This window comes from Scomber japonicus, chromosome 18, assembly GCF_027409825.1.
Source record: "Scomber japonicus isolate fScoJap1 chromosome 18, fScoJap1.pri, whole genome shotgun sequence".
Lineage (NCBI taxonomy): Eukaryota > Metazoa > Chordata > Actinopteri > Scombriformes > Scombridae > Scomber > Scomber japonicus.
Genome location: NC_070595.1, coordinates 13,784,438 through 13,806,176, shown reverse-complemented (window position 1 = coordinate 13,806,176; position 21,739 = coordinate 13,784,438). Strand labels below are relative to the sequence as shown.

General features: G+C 39.9%; 1 protein-coding gene across 1 annotated transcript in view; it reads left to right on the top strand.

The window, feature by feature from the left end:
* Positions 1-21,739, top strand: part of cacna1aa (calcium channel, voltage-dependent, P/Q type, alpha 1A subunit, a) — a 77,768-nt gene that overhangs the window by 10,974 nt on the left and 45,055 nt on the right. Inside the window, exons 2-8 of the mRNA XM_053339072.1 lie at positions 6,837-6,942; positions 7,349-7,488; positions 14,776-14,867; positions 16,082-16,234; positions 16,657-16,844; positions 20,430-20,533; positions 21,110-21,225. Of these exons, the coding sequence (XP_053195047.1) occupies positions 6,837-6,942; positions 7,349-7,488; positions 14,776-14,867; positions 16,082-16,234; positions 16,657-16,844; positions 20,430-20,533; positions 21,110-21,225 (899 nt within the window). The remainder of the gene's footprint in view (positions 1-6,836; positions 6,943-7,348; positions 7,489-14,775; positions 14,868-16,081; positions 16,235-16,656; positions 16,845-20,429; positions 20,534-21,109; positions 21,226-21,739) is intronic.

The following is a 21,739-nucleotide window of genomic DNA, read 5'->3' as shown; positions in this document are numbered from 1 at the left end:
TGTCACATTGCATTCCCTGAAGCCTAGATGTAGATAAACATACTTATCATAATTGTTGCTGGGTTTACCTCCTAACCTGCTCGCCACAGGTCTAGTGTGTGTGTTTACTTTATCCACATGTATTTACATTAAATAGACCATCTTTTTTCTCGTCTTCTTTGTGTCTCGCCCTCCTTTCCCTTTGCATTTTTCTCATTCCCCTTTCTCTTAGCTGTGCATTCTGACTCTGTTGAATAATTTAGTTTCAGTTGCAGGCTAGTTCAGACGTGTGTGTTTGTGTGAAAGTGTGTGTCTTTGAGAACGCTGTGTTTTTGTGTGTGTGTGTGGGGAGAGGGGCAGTGACGTGGGGCAGCACTATTTTTGGGATTTTGGATACGTGGAGAGAAAAGAAATACAGAGAGAGGGAGAGAGTCTGTGATGGATTGATTTTCTCATGCCCGTGTTCTTTAGTCACGTGCTGTGGCTGTTACTAGACAAACCCTGCTGGAAACCTGCACTCTACCTGCAGGGTGTGCTGGCACACACACACACACACAGGCATGCACACGCATACACACACATGTAAACGCACACATGTCGGCAGTGAAAAGCAGGCAAGTACTGTCAGGTATACAAACACGTTCATACTAACATACCCACTCTGCCTGTATGAATGTAGAGGTAATGTAAAAAAACAAAAACAACATGCAACACTGATACTCTACACACAGCCAGCAGACACACACATACCACCGTCAGCATCTTGTGAAAAGTGACAACTCGGCTATATGTGGGTGATGGGGGAGAGGCAGTGGCAGGGGTGAGATAGAGAAACAACATATGCAGTATGGAATGAAGAGGGAGGAGGTGTAGGCGCCTGTAAGGGCTATACACCCTGATTGATGCTAAATCAGACTGAGAGAGGCCAAACAGGGTTAAACTGGCCTTGGGGCACTCCCATTTATTTGGCAATGCAGTCAAACATGGTGCCAAAGTGGGATAAATGTTGAATCATTCAGTTTTTTTGTAGCACTAAGGCATGGAAATGCCTTTTAGTTGTCAGACTGTGTTTTGGGTCCAGTTATCTTGCTTTTGGTCACAGTGTTGAATGCATCAAAAGAATGACTCTGTTTTTCCTTATTATGGAGAGGGGATGCTTCTCCTCAGTGAAGTTTTTTGCTATGGAGGGCCTTCACTATACTAAAGTAGTGCACATACGTTTACAAGCAAAATAAATGATTATCATGAAAATTACCTTGAAAATAAAATCACTTCGCAGTTTAAAGACTGTTAGATTTTAAGATGTCTGGCTATGTCCTGAAAAACAAAATTATTAGAGCTTCACTGACTGGTTGAATGCCAACAATTTTGATAATTAAATAAAATAAAATCGTTTTGAGTAACTTTTAAAGAAATAATGTCCAAATTCTCAATGTGATTCTTTAGTCAGACAAAAAGGGCACATGTAGACATTACCCTGGGCTATGGAAAACATGTTTCAACTGTTTTCTGTAAATGTAACTATAGACTCGATTGACTGAGAAAAAAGTCAACACATTAATCCATAATGAAAATAAATGAATAATGTGAGATACAGCCCTTCATATTATACTTATATGTATAATAACTTATATCCATCCATATTATATATTGTGACATTGACAAATTAAAATGGAAATGTTGCGAAATGGGAAAATGGAAGGCTGCATTTGCAATATGATAAGAAACTAAACTGTGAATGGTACGATTCTTTTCAAAATGTGTAATATAGGACTAAAATGAAGCGCTTCAACCATGTCTCCTATCTTTTATGGCTACTGATTATCAAAATAATTAGATAGGTTTCAACTACAGTGCTTAATTCCATTCATTTTATCAAATCAGTGCTTCTGAGAGAAAAGTGACAAGAAAATGAAGTAATCATTTGAGCTGTTCTGCCACTGCTCTGCTGCATAATGTAACAGGGCAGAAAAAGAGAGGGGAAGAGGAAGGGAGGGGAAAGGAGTGAGGATATCAAGAAACTGACAAAGAAAAAGGGGGCCTGTAAAGTAATGAGTCCAACTTCCTTCTATTTCCTTATTCTTTCTAAAAGTAGCGACACAACGCTTTCACAAAACATTTGCAAATTCTTTTATAACACATGCTGAATGAGTGTGTGCAGCACTAGCACAATGCATTCATGAATTATATTTAATGTTTGTTGACAAGACTGGTATAACAAAATGTTGATGTATTAAACACTGTATCTACCCCACACTACACATACACAGATGGAGACAGATAAAGAAGATACAAAGGAGGTATAGTGATTATTTTATCCTTGATCTTGTGGCTCTATTTTCATAATTGCATAATTAATGATAAATTCAAAAATGTTCTGTCTCTGAAAACATTGCAATTGAATGTAGTAAACAAATAAACTGAGCAGATAGTGAGCATGAGAGGGAGAAAGACTCATACTGTCATGCTTAGTTTTATTAATAGGGAGGCTGGCACCTTCCCAAAGGGTAGCAGCTGGTCCGGACTCCACTGGCAAACAAGTGTGGTGTAGTGAAGTGGAATCTAGGGTCAGTGTATGTGTACACAGTACATGTATGAATATGTGTGCTTGAAGGGCAAGATGTATGGGTGCTGTGGACAGAGGGACAACAGGGGTGGACATTTTGGAGACAGTATTCTGGTGTGCTTGATACATAGTATAGAGTTGCTGTGTGTATAGTAAATGCTGTGTGTATAGTAAATGTGTATGTGTGTGTGTGTGTGTTAGCGTGTGTCATATGTGTGTGCACCTGCTACAATGCTGGCTTCCTGTATCCGGATGTAGGACCTCCAATTGTGAGACGTGTGATATTTAAAAATATTTGGACATATGCTCACGCGGCGGTGCGGAAATGTGTGAAGTATGTCAATATATGGAAGCATGTGAGGAATGTGGTGATTTTACACAACGTCGTGGAGCAGTGGCACACATGCACACACATACATACTGTATGTGACAGCATGATGTATAGTCTCCCTCCTACTCTCTTCCTTTTAATCCCCCTTCCTTTGTACAGTATGTGTGCTCTGCCACTAACCTACTTTTCGACGGAGTGCACACACTGCTCAGGAGAAGAAAATACCGCAATACTCTCACACCCCTCTGTCATTCTCTCGCTTTATCCCTCATTCAGCACTCCTGCGCTCTTCGTCTCTGCCCTTCTCTCTTCCTCACTGTTGTTTCCCTCCCTCTGCTATCAACCCCCCCCCCCCCACCCTCCTCCCCTCCTTTCTCTCTCTTTTATTCGCCACTCACTCTTTTCTGTCATGTCTGTGCCCACAGGACACTTTCTGTCTTTCTCTGTCTCTCTCTTTCCTACTCTCTCCTCTCACTTTCATTTAGCCTTCCATATATTTTTCCCCTATCCAACATTTTCTTTTTCTTAATCCCTTCTCATACTCTGTCTCTTGCTGTCCTCGTGCGTTTGCTGATGCGGCATGTCTTTCCTTCTCCCTCTCTCATTCGATATTGAATGGAGATGGCATGATAGAGACAGGGATGATTGATGGCCTTGCTCAGTAAGAAAAAAAGGTGGACTGAGGAGAAATGGGAAGGAGAGATGCAAGGTATAGCGGGGGGAGAGAGAGAGAGAGAGAGAGAGAGAGAGAGAGAAACAAGTGGGAAAAGAGCATAGAGGGTGGAAGATGAGGCAAGCGGGAGAAAGATGGAGAGATGGAGATAGAAGAATATAGAGAGAGAGGGAGAGAGAGAGAGAGGAGGCTTAGAGAGAAAAAATATATCAGTGAGAAACAGACAGAGGCTTTACTGAGGACAAGAGAAGGTAGGAGAGGGAGGGAACATGAAGACTGTATGGAGCAGTGATGGACAAGGTTAAGAAAAGGCCAGCAGAAGTTTTTTTTTTTTTATTATTTGCGTGCGTGTGCGTCATTTGGCTCCGGTTATGTACTTTGAGGGCCTCACTTCTCTCTTCTTGGCGAGACTTCTCTGTCTACGACCTCCCTCTGTCCCCATTACACTATATAGGCGCACACACACACACACACTCACACCTAGACAGATAATAAAAAGCAAGCATATGCAGAACCGCGGGTAGAGAGAGAAACACTGGGGAAGCAGAAGAGAGAGACCGAGGACAAAGAAAACGTTAGAAAGATGAAGGACGGGAGAATGGTGAGGGAGCAACATATCCTCATCCTTCTCTCCTCTTCCTCACTCTCGATTCTTCCCTTGCTTTTAACTCTGCCATGTTGCTATATATAGTCATTGAGGAAGGAGGAAGAAGCAATTCATTATTGAAGGTTTATGGCAAAGTGTGAGTCATTTATTCATATGCTGGATTTTTATGTACGTGTGTGTGTGTGTGTGTGTGTGTGTGCGCACAGGGGGCATGTTTAGGGATACTTGAGCCTCTGTGAATAAAACCCCCTCCCTCTACATACACACACACAAAAGGGAGCAAATCTCGCTGCACCACAAAATATAATGCAGAGGCAAAATGTGCCAAATAATTGTCATAAACACAATCATACATCATGATACACACACATTTGTCCCTGCGTCCTTCTATATCAGTCTCTCCCTCTCTCTCTCTCTCTCTCTCTCTCTCTCTCTCTCTCTCTCTCTCTCTCTCTCTCTCTCTCTATGTTCTTTTCTATCTCTCCCTTTCCCCTGTTTCAGTCAACTACACCCTGCCCTCCCGCGTATACATACGTGCGTGTACACACACACACACACACACACACACACACACGCACATACACAAACACACACATTGCCGGGGGGGCAGGAAGGCTAATTGAGTGGTGCCCTGGGTGTTCTTGTAATGTGCGCCTGTGAAGAGCGGTCAAACACATGCGCGTGATCACAAAAACACACATACACATACACACACACACACACACACACATTATGAGCTTGCACTCAACTAACAGCTAAAGCAGCCTTTCAAAACAAACATACGCACACTGAGGTCTACAAACATGCACGCACACACACACACACACACAGTGATGTTTCACACATGCACATATATGATGTATGTTTCCATAAATAACTTCCTCCTTTTTTCTGTCTCTTCACCATTCAATTTTTCCCCCTCCTCCCTCTGCCATGGGAATGGCTGCTCCCAAAGGAGGCAAGCAAGTAGGAAAAAGGTGAAGAAGAGGAGTGTAGAATAGAATAGAGCAGTGAAAGAGTCATTTGGTCTAGCTGGGAAATGTGATGACAAAACCCTAAAAACAAGACATATCGTATATTTACACATAATAATAATCTGGAATATGAAAGTCAAAGTTTTCATTTCTTTCACCCCCAGGTATTCATTTCTCTTCTCTTACCTTCTCCCTAATTCTCATCTTTTAATCCTTGCCTTTTTCCTCCCTTCTGTCTCGTTTCTCCCTCTCCATCACTTGATTCCTCATTCATCTCCTTCACAGATTTACACTTGCACTCTTTCTCTCAGTCACTCTCTCCACTCGCTCTCTTTTCTCTTTTAAATCTAACTATTTATCTTGTGACCTTAACGAGACTGGGGGATTGATTTAAGAAGACACCACCAGTGTGTGTGTGTGTGTGTGTGTGTGTGTGTGTGTGTGTGTGTGTGTGTCTGTTAGAGAGAGAGAGACAGGGGTTGTGACAAACACAATTAGATGTCCAGTCAGATACTCTGTCTTTCTTTTTCATTTCTCTCTCTGTCTGTCTGTCCCACTCTCTCTTTCACTCACTGAGCTAGTCATAAGATGCGATGTACATGGAGCCAAACGGTGATGTCACAATAAATCTCCCTCACTGTCCAGGCAGGCACACTATCATACACTAACACTTTAATATAGCCTTTGTCTGTTTTACTGTTTGTGTTTGTTTGTTTTGTTTGCCTGCGTGGGTGGTGTGTTTCCAGAACATACACTTAGCAGAACATATTTAACTGACTCATAATGTGTGGTTTGTTTGTTTGTGTGTGTGTATGTGTGTGTGTGTGTATTGTGAGATCAATCCATTTGAGTTATAGGCCAGTTGTCTTTATGACTCTCTTACATTCAGCTCCCACTTTCAAATGTTGACCTTACATTTGACCTTTGACATGACAGTGCAGATATTATCCTATTTGTAGATAATTTTCTCATTATAATGACCTTCTCAGACCTATTTGTCATATAGCTTCATAGGTATACATGGGTAAGCAAGGAAATTGTACTTTGATTTTTAAATACTTGTTTTTTTATTATGAATGGTGTGCAATTTTTCAAAAGCTTTTTTTGTTCATCTATCCAGCCAATGGATGCATCAACCTGTCACTCTCCATAGACCATTTCTTGTAAATGCATCAAATAAGATGACAGACACTCTGACTCTGATTTTTGTGGTACCTTGCTGCATAGGCTTGAATATTAATGAGGTCATTTTAATTTTTTGAACTACTGAAAGTCCTTATAAAGTTGATAAAACAGTTCTTCAAAGCAGAAAAATGTATTTTTTATTTTTACTGTGAAAGACAATATAATAGAATCTCAAATCAGCTTTCTGGCTTTTTGTCCATCTTGTCCGTTATATGATTTACATCCCCACAAAAGCACTGAACTAATTTAAGAAACATCAATTAACACTTAACATGATACTGATGTGCATTCCAAACATGGCAAACAAAAGTGTGATGGCTACGATGACCTTGAAATATTTTTTTTTTGCTTTGTTCATCAGTTTAATCAGTGGCCAGGCACAATCTGACTAAAGTAGTGTGCTGACTGTAACACTTGTTGGAATTTGATTTATTTTTTAAAATTTAGTGTATTTAATTTGTTAAACTGTTTAGATTTATGTCTTGAGAGGTTTGTTTATTTCCTTGACTGACCTTCCTCACTCCATTTGAGTGGATGATTCTTGCCACCATCATTGCCAACTGCATAGTCCTGGCTCTGGAACAACATTTGCCTGATGGGGACAAGACGCCGCTGTCTGAACGCCTGGTAAGTTAGACGTACATGATACAGTATGTGGGAGCCGTATGTAAACATAATGAAATTAGGTGAGGGATCTGACACCTTATTGATTTTACTTGAGTGGAGATGCATATAGCTTCTGTATTAGAAGAGACAGATTTTATTTCTGTTTATCTTGAAAAAACAATAATCCAAATGTTCTGGACACTACAGGAATGTACACGTTCTTACAGATAACAGGAATATACTGTAAACACATAATAAATATATATATATATATATATATGACACAGGCAAAGAAATGCTGATGTTATAATAATTTTCTTTTCTTTCACCATCCCTCTTTACTTTCTTTCATCTCCATCTTTTCCCTCCTTGCATCCTTGGCTTGCTGGCTCTCTCTCTCTCTCTCTCTCGCCCTCTCTCTCCTCAGGATGATACAGAGCCGTACTTCATAGGGATCTTCTGCTTTGAGTCTGGAATAAAGATCCTGGCACTTGGCTTCGCCTTCCACAAGAACTCCTACCTGAGAAATGGATGGAATGTCATGGACTTCGTGGTGGTGCTCACAGGGTAAGTAGCTAGTAAATAAGCATGAGTCGATATATACCTATTACACAACACATACATGCACAGTACGTAGTACCTGTTATGAAAACTGTTATGAGCTTAGAATCAGATGTCATTTTCCTTCTGCTTAATTTGACTACAGCTGAACAAAATGAAGTGGTTTGTCATGTGTTTTAGTGTGTGTTCATGCGTGTCCTTCCCTTTGCTCCTTTGCCCTAATGAATAGCCCCATCTTGGGCAAGGCAGCAGTCAGATCACAGAGCAGAGCTGCAGGCAGCCAGCATCCTGGGTAGTTAACAAATGTCACCACAACACAGAGGGAAATGGGGGGAGGGGTTGGGTGGGGAGGGGAGGGGAGGGCAGAGAGAACAGGAACTGGAGAGAAGGGAAGAGGAGAGGATGTTAGAAAAAAACACAGATAGTGACAAAGAAGTGTTGGTAGGCAATGGGAAAGAAAGGAAGAGGCAATGGAAGAATGCAAGAAATGGAGGATTGTAATCATGATTTGTACACCTCTGACAGCGAGACAGAGATCATGTAGGACAGACAATGAAGATGTGGGTAGCTCTAAATGCTGAGTACTAAGCTAAAAAAAAAATCTCTCATTTGGAATTAGAAGGGAAGGTTGGATTAACACGATAGTTACTATGACTGATTGGATTATTGCAAGAAATTTAAAAAAAAAAGTGTAGGGGATCATTGAAAAGAACCAGAGTTTAAGAAGCAGTGTGTAAGATTTATGTGGCTCTATTGGCAGAAAGGAATACGTATATTTTCATCACTGTATTATGGCCCACGGAGGTTGGCATGTTGCACTGCCATGTTTCTACAGTAACCCATAATGGACAAACCATTCTGATTGTAGGATCTCCTATACGCTTGGAAAGGGAGGTGGAAGGGAGGGGTATTCAGTTAATTGCAATCTGCATCCTCACCACTAGATGCCACTAAATCCTACACACTGGTCCTTTAATAGGTGATATGTCGGTTGGACACACATTTTTAAAAATGGGCATGCATTTTATATTTCAGTTGAGTAGAAAAAACTGTACTTGCTTGTCAGACGATTCTGTTTTTTCAACATGTATGCCCATCTTTTCATCCATCCATCCATCCATCCATCCATCCATCTATCCATATGACAATGTCAAATGTCAGTACATCTTTCTTTGAAGTCACAGTAAGCTGGGTCTGTCTTTTATTAGTGCTGCAGGCTGTGTGATGATATCTTTAGAAGTGTCACATGCTGTATGGGTACAGTATGTGTTTATAGATCAATGTGATGGTTTAGTTATAAGAGGACAATATGTATTAAATGCTTATGAATTAATGTTGTTGATGTCAGAATTCCCTCAACTGAGCTAACCACAATGATGTTGTCTGCATGTTAAACTGCATGTTTTTCCGCTACAGCATACATGCACACCTGCTCTGTAAATCAGGAAATAAACATAAACCAAAAGTTAGAAGTTTATATGAGATATTTTTTGTTGCATAATGGAGCACTATTTTTGCATTGTAAATGATGAGAGCTACCTTCTCAACTGCAGCAAATTAAACAGTTTGTAAAGGAACCCGCAAGTATTGCTTTGGACATGTTAGATGCTGGTGTGCTCATCCTTACCCGTCAGTACCTCGACTAACTACACCTGTATGCCAGAGTGCAAGTTTATTTACTTTTCGGCCTGTCAGCTGCTGTTAATGAAAGATAGGCACCGACACTCCCCTCCAGCTGCTGAGACCGAAAAAGGAGTATTTCTGATATTACCTTAAGACCCTTTTTTTCTTACTTTTATTAATACAAAAACAATTGACTTAAGCTAAAGAACTAAGTTTTGTTGCCCCTCTCAAACAAATTTCACATTATACTATTATGTCTACTAAAACAGAGACTTATCGTAAATTATTGCATTTTAACAGCTGTATCTTGTGCCATATCCTTTGTTAGCAAGTCATATAGTAAAACGAGGTTACTATAGGCTACTGTATTCAGTGAAATTAATGTGTGGGAGTGCTGGCACAGATGAATATGTTGAGGTCACTGCATAATATTTGTGTGTGTGCATGTGGTGATTTGGAGAGCTTCGTGGGTTACATAAACCTTTCTCATCTATGCTGACAAAGCACCAGTGAAACTAGATTGCCCCCCTCTGCTCAGTTCCTCTCTCTCTCTCTCTCTCTCTCTCTCTCTCTCTCACGCACACACACACACACACACACACACACACACACACACACACACACACACACACATACTCCGTCTGGCAGTATGTCCTTATGCTTTAATAAGAGCAATCATGAAGCCAAGCTCATCTCAGCGTGGCACAACAGAGTGACTGTAGGAGAGAGGAGGAGTGAGAAGACGAGTGTCAGCGAGACAGCAGGGCGTAGTGAGATCCAGAAAGGAGAAAAGTGAGGCGAGGCAGTCCTTAAACCTTCCAGTAAATGCCTGGTCTCACATAATCCCCCCGTGTTTTATATTAGGAAATCTGAATGTTTCACCGTGAAACCCCCTTAAGCAAGCATGATGCAGCTGTTATATCGCCAGTTTTTCCCACAGACACATGCATTGCTAGTGATGGTTCACAGTTGATGTCCAGATGTTATTAAAGTAATGTAATGACATCCCACCCCAAATATTCCATTTTTTAATTTCTTCATCCTGTTTTAGTTGTTGAAACCAGCAAACATGGGATTTACTGTTTTCATTGATACTCTACAGTCACTTTAGGCTGCATTTATTTATATTTCCAAGGAGTCCTAGTGAGGACATGGAGATGACACTCTATGTCAAAAGTAACTGATTGAAACATATTGTGAGAAACTATTAAGCAAGTAGAGTAATGGATGTGAAGAGAGAACATAAGAGTTACCTAACCCTAATCCTAATACTACCCTAACCCTAACTGGGAAAGGAATTGGTAAGAGGCGACAGGATGGTGCCAGAAAGATTGAGAAAGTTTTGTGCAACTATTGTGAAATTTACACGACTGTGGAGAAAATGTGAAGAACTAATGCAATTTTTTTTCCAGGTAATCAGAATATTTGCTTTTCAGTGTACAGGGTAAGGGTTAGGGTTAGAGCCAGACTGACTGATGTCACATAATATATTTTACACACACAGACAAACAGTAGGGGTGTTCAGTTCACCATAGTTCTGGTAAAATGTTTTTTTTAATATATTTTTTTATATCATATTGTGATAATGGCAATATTCTGACTTGTCTGACACACAGTAACAACAAGCATGGCAGAATGTAAAATAACATGGCTGCTACAAACTACACTAATATGTAAGAAATGCAAGAAGACTTATTTCACCTCCTCAAGCAGAAGCAAACGATTGGGTGTGAGGAGAGCCACAAATGTTAGAAGAATATCATTATTGCAGAAATATTATGATATTGTGATAGTATTCTAAAGCCATATTGCTCACTCCTAACACACACACACACACACACACACACACACACACACACACACACACAAACACACATTCTTTGTTGTGCTTTCTGTGAATGGCGGCAGTGTTTTTTTCACAGTGCAGCTCTTTGAAGATGAAAGGCTACTTGGCCTTTCTACGTACCTCTGGCCGAAACCTTTGATAACACACTGACCAGTGAGCGAACACACAGACACACAAACACATACACACACACAATCCTCCCACGTACACACATACATTTCCACTTCAAACATTCCTTTCCATTTCCTCCTCACTCCTAGTGCACTTGCAGGCGCTCTCTTTAAACACATACACAAACACACAAATGACACTTAACATGTCTGAATAGATTAACTATTCACTCTACAACCTTATTGGATGCCACTTAATTTGTGTGCACCCATGTTTCTCTGCCCAAGTGTGTGTATGTGTTGACCTATCTGCTATAGTAAATTGCCTGAGTGATTTGGCCTTAAGCTAGTTGGGTTTTTTTTTATGCCCGCCATTGATTATTAGTCCAATTACGCTCAGTTTATCATCCCCTCTTGGAGCCTCACTCAGGGTCTTTTAATTAGATTATGAATGACTAGTGTAAGTGTAGGATGCAAGCAAGGTCCTATACATGACCCTGCAGTCAGTCAGTGAAATTTGCAAAATCGATGTTTACAGTGAAATATTGACTAAAAGAATAATGATCTTTACCTTTTAAAACAAAAACAAAATGGTGCCCTATGCCATATTTTGTCATTTCAATAGGATTGTGAAATCAGGAAATACGATTACGATTGGTTCTACCTTCAATTGTGACATTGTCTAGATTTGCACTGTATGATATCACATAATGTTAAATGGGCATGTCATTAAAATGAATAATTATGTTATGGCAATTGTAACACCTTTTTCTTATACAAATATAGGAAATAATTCCAATATGTGAGCATTTATAATAATGCAGATACAATATATCTGAAATAGTTTAATCATAGTAACAAAGCAAGATGAGGAAAGTTTAGAGAAGAGTTTGGAGAAGAGATGAAGCGATTTGGTCAGTGATGTGGACAGAGCTAATTAGCCACATTTAGCTGAAGTCAGCAAGAAAACAGACGGAAAGAGCAAAAAAAAAAAAAAAGAAAAAAGATGGTGTTTGCGTAATGTGTTGGATTCCCATGAGAAGGGGTCAGACGAGAGATTGTGTATTATTTATATTGCTTAAAATGATTCCTTAATTATCTATGTCCCTCTGCATACAGTGCAGGTTGTATGGGTGTGTGTGTGTATTTTAGGTATCTAAGTTATACTGTAGACACTCCATCTGTCCCTGATAAGGAAGACATTGTTTTCCATTGGTTATACAAAATGACCTATTTTCCAGTGTGAATACGTGAATAACATTATTCTCTCTCAGTATGTTTGATCTCTAACCAGCACTGCCGTTTGTTGTGCAGATGTGTTTTTGCACGCATACATGTGTTTGTCTATAGGAGTTGTGATACCGTTTACATTAAAGAGAGGAGAGAAGACGAAAAAAACAATCAATCAGTCTCCTCCCTTGGCCCTGTTACCAAGGTGATACAGAGATTCTATCAATGAGCCAAGGTCCCTGTTGCCATGGAAACACTTATGAATGAGAAAGGGCCCAGTAACCGTGGAGACAGTGTGAATGAGGAACTGCCTCATCGGCCTGACACTGTTTGTGACGGCGGATGCTGTTTAGAAATTGAATTCTTTATCACTCTTACCATCATCATCATTCTCATTGTTATCATCATCATAATCGTCATTTGTCATGTGCATGTGTGTATGAAAACATGTATGTGTTTGTGTTCATGTCTGCAGATAGTAAGATACTTGCTCTGTATTTCCAGGTATATATATACAGATATTACCTTTAGAAAAATCAAAGTGTACGTAGCATTTTACTGTTCCTCCACACATACATTTACACCTACACTCCTCCATGTGTAGTGTGAATATTATGATTTAATGTTGTATGCCTGCACATTTCCAAACATTTTAGAAAATATGGTCCTGAATCACTCCTTCATGAGGCCTGTTGTGTAGCTGAGCTTGCACTTTGACCTCCCTGTTAAGCTGACTTCACAATAATTGAATTGTCATTAAGAGTACATGGCATAAAACACTGTCAAATTATAGTAATATTATTTTTGTTTCAGCATGAATCACACAAAGGTACAAACCCTAAAAGCATGGACATTTTATGTAAATAACTCAATTGTTATCAAAGGATAGTTGATTTTTCATCAACATTTTTATTCTGCATCTCAATCTTGTGTAAAAAAAAGGTAAAAAAAAAGTATATCTTTAAATTCAATCTCAAATTGTTTGTTCCATGGGCCAAATTTTCCACCAAATTCCACCCAAATCTATCACATTTTTTAAGATATCCTGCCAACTAACAAATAAGCAGGCTGTGTTAGAGCCAGACTGAGGCCAATACTGATGTTGATTTGTTGTTTGAAAACAGTATATATTAATTCACATACAGTATACACTATACATTTTTGATAAGGATCCCTTAGATTGTTAATTTGAACTGTGGCAGAGATATTATGTGCTGAGTGGAGCATTTAGCAATTGAAATATACACTTGACTAGTCAATCAACTCAAGACCTGATTATTGGCCGCCACATACAGTGATACTGGTACATAATGGTGATGATGTAATGTCTGTGGATAAATCAGGCTGGGAAATTTATAGGTCTAGCTCTAATTTGAGTGCCACTCTCACTCCTTTATTACCTTTATTGTTTTGTACTCTTACTGTCAGAATATAGGATTTAGTGAGTTGCTCAAGGGCACTTGGTCATAGTGTTTAAGCTACACACACAGGTGAAAGTACAGTGTTACCTAATGACCAAACTGGGAACCTCTCAGTTACAAGTCAGCCTCTGATGAGGCATTTTATATCACACAATGTCATTACAAGGACCTTAGCCTACACTAGTCATAGAGCACCTACAGTAACACTACAGGGCTTTCAGGTAATGCAATACTGCATTCAAAGTAAGCAGTTTAATATACTGTCACCCATAGATCCTGCTTGCCAATTTTGGAGGTTTCTAAGCAAAGCAGGCTGACTTCAAACCTGTGATTAAGGCTCTGCTGTGTCACTGGGCCTCTTAGTGGAACAGAGGAAAGTAGAAATGTGTCAGAGAGACTGAGCGAAAGTGAGCAAGAGAAAAGAGAGAGAGAAGTGGGAAGGAGGATGATTCACAGTGTGCGTCAGACGAAGGGACTGACTGGAAGTCTGGCGGCACAAGGGAACATCTTAACCCTCTCAAGTACACACATACACACGCATAGTGTTTACAACTCTTTATTCAGATGATGAGTGGCGACGCAGGTGCTGTAACACATACCACAACACATTTACTCTGCAGTCTGCCTATGGCTTGAATAGAAGCATTTTAAATGTACTAAGAATAAAAACAGGCTGAAATAAGCAAGTCAGCATCTCTGATTCACACCATCTGCAAATGCTCTTTCTGTATCTCTCACTCTGTCTATGATGCATGCCCATCACTCCATCTTCTTCCTTTTTCAATTTGTTGTTCCTCTGTCATACCGATATAAAACACTCTGTTCAGCCCATCCCTCTCTCGCCCTGATACACTTCACTGTCCGACTTCACTTGTCAGCTCTATTGATCAGCTCAGCTCTTACAGGATTTACATACAGTGCTCACCAAGTTGCTTGTAACAACCTGGCATGAGTTTGTGAATGTGTGTGAGAAAGAGAAAGAGAGACAGAGAAAGGCTGACTGACAACAACAAGCTTGACTAGCTTAAATATTGATTATGTGTATTTGTCTCATTCTCTTTAGGATCCTGTCCACTGTGGGTTCAGATTTCGACTTGCGGACCCTCAGGGCTGTACGAGTATTGAGACCCCTAAAACTGGTGTCCGGTATTCCCAGTAAGTCACAACTCTTCATTTGAATGAATTATGACACAGCAAAATAAAGCTTTATTTTCAAACTCCACCCATTATCCCAAAAATTATCTTTGTTATTCCGTAACAGTTGAGAAAATGATGAGTGCAGAGCAGTTTTAGGTTTCTTTGGAGGATCAGAATAGCACAGAGAAGCATTTAGTGTCAAGGTTTTATGCAGCTTTTGTGTTGTTCTGCATAATGCACCCAGTATTCCAACAAAAGTGGTTCTTCTATGCACTCTCCTCCTTTTTTAAATGTTATAGTGGCAGTAACGCTCCAGCAGCACTGCAGTGTTATTAATAGATTGGGCTCCACTACAGGGCTGAACAGGCAAATGAGGCTTACTCATCATAAAAGTCACTAAGCTTTGTTCGAAAACCAAATCAATAAAGAGTTCAATTCTAGTATGTGATACACATTTGAAAAGTGTGACCTGTTTTCATCAAATTTAGCATGGAATTAAAGCTCACTACTCAATGTAGCCTTTGGGAAATTTTGTTTCCTAGAAAACAATATTTTGGAAAAAAAAACCAAAAAACCTCAGGTATGACTTTTTTTCTCAACTGAATGTGTAACATTTAACTCACTATATTGTGTGTTGAATCCCTCCATCACACACTGCAGTGTGCACTAAGTGTCCTCCTCCACTGGGTGCAGCAAAACGGTTAATGTTGCATTCTGAGAGCTCTGGTCTAAGTGTCTTTTTTAAGATGGTTTGAAAACAAATGTGAAGTGCAGCATAAATGTGAAATACCCTGATCCTAAATGCTGTGTCATCAAAAAGAAAAGTCATTACTTGATGGTCTTATTGCATCTCTCTTGTCTAATTTCTGTTTTTATAGATTTCATCTTAGGGAATTGGAATTGTTATTTATAAAATTAAACTGAATAACTGAAAGTGGTAATGCCTGAATTAAGAAAAACACAAGGCAGGTTTACAGTGGGGAGTATTTGATACACTGCCGATTTTGCAGGTTTTCCCACTTACAAAGCATGTAGAAGTCTGTAGTGAAGACCATGAAGCGATTCTTCTGTATACATTTTAACTACTAATAAACTACGGGAAGGAGGGGTTATAACTTTTTGTCTTTTAGATCCCTTTTCCTCATTCAAAATGTTAAAAAACACATTAAAAATGTAATGATGGATAATATTACTTGTAAAACCTCTAATACTGTACACGCTGTGTCCTCCAGGCTTACAGGTGGTGCTCAAATCCATCATGAAGGCCATGATTCCTCTGCTGCAAATTGGCCTCCTGCTTTTCTTTGCCATCCTCATGTTCGCCATCATCGGCCTGGAGTTCTACATGGGCAAATTCCACACAACCTGCTTTGACAATCACACAGGTAAAGGGGAGTGTGTGTGTGTGTTTGTGTGTGTGTGTGTGTGTAGGTATGTTTGCCATCAGCACAATCAGGCTTAGTTTGCCAACTGTTTGCCCCAATTATTACTGTGCCTGTCCTGGTTGAGGTAGACATTAGATAGCCACAGTGCTAAAATTGGATATGCAATTTAGTTGAACAAAATAACATGTTTGGTATTTGGTAGCAGAATACATAATGTTACAGATTTTTTTTTGTGCATTCATTGCCAATATCTGTATAATTATGCCAACTTTTGCAGGTACAAAGAATTTGAAAACTCACAGTTTGTTTCTTATTTATGTAGCTAGTTAATTCTAGAGGTAGAATAATATTGGAAAGCATTCACTATATTTATTTGCTCACCTTTTGTCTTGGCACACCTCCTAACCTACACTTATATCTAGGTGAGATCAGAGAGGAGTTTCCATGTGGGACAGAGCTTCCGTCCAGGCTGTGTCCTGAGGGTACCATGTGCAGAAAGTACTGGCTGGGACCAAACTATGGCATCACCCAGTTCGACAACATCCTGTTTGCTATTCTCACCGTCTTCCAGTGTATCACCATGGAGGGCTGGACCGACCTGCTCTACTATGTATGTACTGCTGAAAAGTTTGGAGCACATTCACACATTCAATGACCAGCTTATTATACTACTTCATCCTGTCCAGGAAACATACAGAAAATTAAGGATTAAAGAAATTGAAGTTTACTGTCAAGATGAATATAAAAATGAACTACTGGGTAACCAATGGTTTGGGAGAGAATAGCAAGGATGATTCAAGTGAAGAAGTTGTAGTCTCACAATACAACACTCATCAGTGCTTGTCAGGGCTGTAATGATGGGTAAATGCACAGAAACACTGTTTACCTACCACTAAATAATGTTAATGAGCGTGTTAGTGTGCTTGAACTGAGCAAGGATTGCTTGTTTTGTTATATGCTGAAACATTGCATCCTCATGGCAGCATCACTGCATTCTGTCAACACATAGTGACCATCAACTTACCACCCACTCCTGCTGGAGTAAAAACAAATGCACCCTCTGCGATGAACCTAGCGGGGACAAACATTGGCTGGAGCTGCTTTCATGGAGTAGGGAAATGAATCAGAGTTTAGAGGGTGGATATGACATCTGAAACACCATAAAACATTTTGCTTTACCAACTGATGTATCAGCTTGTTGCTGGTTGCTTATTGATAGTTTAAGTTGTCTTATAGCTCATGACCTGTATTTCCACATTATGTGTGACAGCTGCTGTGTCAGTTCTTTTCATTTGGGGGCTCAAATGGAGACTTTTGATCTTCCCATGTCTAAGTCAAACATTTGAGTTATGTATCAAGTTAATTCATTATACAAAAATACAATTCCAAACATTACTCCGGGCCTAAAAGCGGCACATTCATCATATTTGATTTTGCTGATGTAAGGTACGGTTTATCCACCCTTTATTTACCATGATGCCCTACTTGTGATGGAGGGAACCATGATAACACCACAGTAAATTAAGTAGATTCAGAGTAGAAAGTTTAAATTGTACCTCTCTGAGAGATCCTCTGTGCACATGGGCCAGTTTTCCTCCACAGTGTCCCCTCTGACCTGCGGGGTCTCCCAGGGGTCAGTTCTGGGCCCTCTACTGTTCTCCATTTATATGCTACCCCTGGGGTCGATTTTTAGCATGGTATTCCTTTTCACTGCTTTGCTGATGATGTGCAGGTGTATTTGCCGTTAAAGGTCCCCACCAAAGATTCTCTTCAGGCCGTGCTTAACTGCATGAGTGACATTAAAACATGGATGGATTTAAACTTCTTAAAATTAAATGAAAACAAAACAGAGATTGTCCTGTTCGGTCGCCCTGACCTGGTTCAGGTCCTTGCCAGCTCCCTTGGCCCACTAGCACCTTACATAGGATCCCACACCAGGAATCTTGGTGTGATTGAATTAGACAAACAGGTACTTTTAAATTAGACAAAGTTAAATCCTATCTAAGCCAGAAAGATCTTGAAAAAGTTATCAATGCTTTTATTACATCTCGCTTAGATTATTGCAACTCCCTGTATGTCGGCATTGACCAGTCAGAGCTTAACCGCCTGCAGCTTGTTCAGAATGCAGCAGCTCGTCTCCTAACTGGGACAAAGAAACACGAGCACAAAACTCTGGTGCTCTCTCTTCGCTTCACTGGCTTCCGGTTAGGTACAGGATTGATTTTAAGATTCTTTTATTTGTTTTTAAGTCTCTGAATGGGCTGGCCCCGGAATACTTGTCTGACCTTATTAAATTGCATCAGTCCTCCAGAGCCCTTAGGTCAGCTAATCAGGTGGTCTTTGGACGTTCCTCGATCCCTCTTAAAAACTAGAGGAGATCGAGCCTTAGCAGTTGCGGCTCCCACTCTGTGGAACGCATTACCGCTTACTGTACGGACTGCGAATAGCCTCTCCACTTTTAAAACACTGCTCAAGACGCACTTGTTCACCTTGGCCTTTGGCAGAGTATAGCCGCTTTATTGGGTCTTTTATCTGTTATATTTCTCGATATTATTTTGTTTTTATTGGTTTTATTGCTCTTATTGTTTGTTTGTTTTATTGTTTCTGCTTATTTTACTGTAAAGCACTTTGGTAGGCCATTGGCGGTTTTAAATGTGCTATATAAATAAAGATGACATTGACATTTTGTGTTGCTGAAACTACCATGAAATATCTGGAGAAAACGCTAAAATTCAAAATCTACTGAAATCTAGCTGAACTTTGGTGTCTGTCAAGAGTTGCAACAATAATTTAGATCAAATGTCTTCAAATAAGATGTATGATTAAGTATTTTTTTTTTATAAAATACAAAAATGTATGTGTCGAAACATTTTTACCTGTGCACAGTGTGTGTCTATTCATGAAATGGGTACTAGGTCTCTAACAGTGTCATCACTCATGCCCAAGACTGAATAGTTCCCTGCTGTCAGTGGCAACGGTTGCTATGGAGACTAGACGAGGGTCTTTGAGTGTTACTGTAGTCATCTTTTTTCTCATCTCCTCTCTCTCTCTCTCTCTCTCTATCTCTCTCTCTCTCTCCTCATCCATCATATTCTTTCCATTGCTCTTTTTCTTTCTTATTTTTCCCCCTCTTTTTTATCTTTATGTCTTCCCTTTCCTTCATTCCTTCCCTCCTTCTTTTCTGTCCCTCTCACTCTATGTCTCTCGCTCTGTGTCCCTTCTTCCCGGTGCTGCTCTATATTTAAAAGGGCCTGTTCAGCCGAAGTTATTCTTGCAGCTGCTGGGGAGGGGAGTGATAAAAGTTTAATGGTAGAAAAAAGGGTCTGCGGTACATTGGGTGCACAGCGGCAATACCAGCTTACATGCAGAAAGAAGGAAAGACGAAGGAAGGAGGAGACGGGGAGGAAAGACAGGGAGGCTATGAGAAAGAGAGCACAAATTGGTAAAGAGAAGAGGTGGTCTGGAGGTGGGAAAGGGTAAAAGAGGATGTTAGAGACAGAGAGGAAGAGCGCAAAGCATTTGTTATACATTATTTATTCTGCTCAGCTAAATAGAGTGGCAGATATGCATTTACTTATTGAGATGACTTAAAGCAAAATCATGTCAACCCTGCTGTTGTTTATATTTCCAATGGCAGCAGATAGCTCTTTCGAATGAAATGGCCTCCGTCATTTTAATGGCCACGTTGTCAAGACATTTAATGATAATGAAAAGTGTTGAAGGAGATTTTTATGATATTATGTTTATTCCAGATCTTTTTTTTTTCTTTCTTTCTTTTTCGTATCACCATCTTTTGGCTGAGTTTTAAAATATTGATGCAGTACATGGATGCAAATGAATGCATCTTAATTTGAACAGCAGCCCAAATAAATTGCACAGGCATATTCATTACTGGCTCTGGTGTTTGAGACAGAGTTTAACATACCATTAACTTTCAGAAATACTGACCAAAACATATGCCATGCTAGCTTAAAACACACTGTTAACGTGGTCATGCACATTATATAAAACACCTTCAAAAATGTCCCATGTCTCAATCGAGCAAATCTTTGGTCATTATGAGTTGTGCTTCTCAGTGCTTGCTTTAATAAACAAAGCAATGTTTCCGTTAGCTTAGATGCTATTATATGAAGTTCAGAGGCTACGAGCAAAGCATTGATTACTCTGTCTGATGTCTGTGTGTGTTTGTTTCCAGAGCAACGATGCCTCAGGGAGTGCATGGAACTGGATGTACTTCATCCCCCTCATCATCATCGGCTCTTTCTTCATGCTCAACCTGGTGTTGGGTGTGTTATCAGGGTAAGGGTCTTAACTTGTGTTGCTGTGTGTGTATGTGTGTGTGTGTTTGTGTGTTTGTAAAAGAGAACATGTGTGAGAGATTGCACAGGTTGTTTATCCAGAATGTATCATCACCTACACTATATGTTAATGATTTAATCCATTTTAAATAATAAATTTGTAGTTTGTTGTATGTATGTTACACTAAATTGCAAGGTAGGGAGAGGCATCTACATTAACCCTCCTGTTGTTCTTGAGTCAAGGAAGGAAGGGAGGGAGGAAGAAAGAGGGAAGGAAAGGTGGGAGGGAGGAAGGAAAGGAGGGAAGGAGGGAAGTAAAGGAGGATGGAGGGAGGGAGGACAGATGAAAGGAGGGAGGAAAGAAAGAGAGAAGGAATGAAAGGAGGGATGCAGGAAAGAAAGAGAGAAGGAGGGAAGGAAGGAAAGGAGGGAGGAAAGAGGGAAGGAGGGAGGGAGGAAGGAGGAAAGGAGGGAGGAAAGAAGGAAAACGGACAGGGTCAATTTGACCCGGGAGGACGACACTAGGGTTAAAAGTATTCACTAAATATTTGTGGTCTGTGTGTTTTTTTTCCTGCAGAGAATTTGCCAAAGAGAGAGAGCGTGTAGAGAACAGAAGTGAGTTCCTGAAGCTCAGAAGACAGCAGCAGATTGAAAGGGAACTCAATGGTTACCTGGAGTGGATCTGTAAAGCCGGTATGTATAGTATATGTGTGTGGTTTACATACAAAGATATATACAGCCATTAAAATTACAAACATTAAAATGTCTTGCAAGAAAATAACTCTATCTTGGTTGTCATAATAATAATATATTAAATATGAAATAACATTTTTGAGGCAAGTGGATATGATTTCGCGATCAGAGAAATGAGTTATATGGCTTTAATTGAGAGATCAGACATGCTTCATACTGTATCTGCTGCGTTCAGATGCTTTTTGTCCTGTTCTGCACTTTCTATCCCCCTATTTGTGATATGTCCTCTCCTGGTTACATCATATATAATCAATATCTCAGTGATGCACGTCTACAGGAACCTACAAGGGAGGTGCAATGTTCGGTCCTAGCATGTTATACAAACAATCTTGAATTAAAGCTATTGCACTTATACATAAATGAACATCCTCTATTTAGATGTACTGTACATTGGTGGTGGTAAGGATTACTGACACTTAGAAAGGATCCAGCATTTACCTGTAGTTCTTTCTTT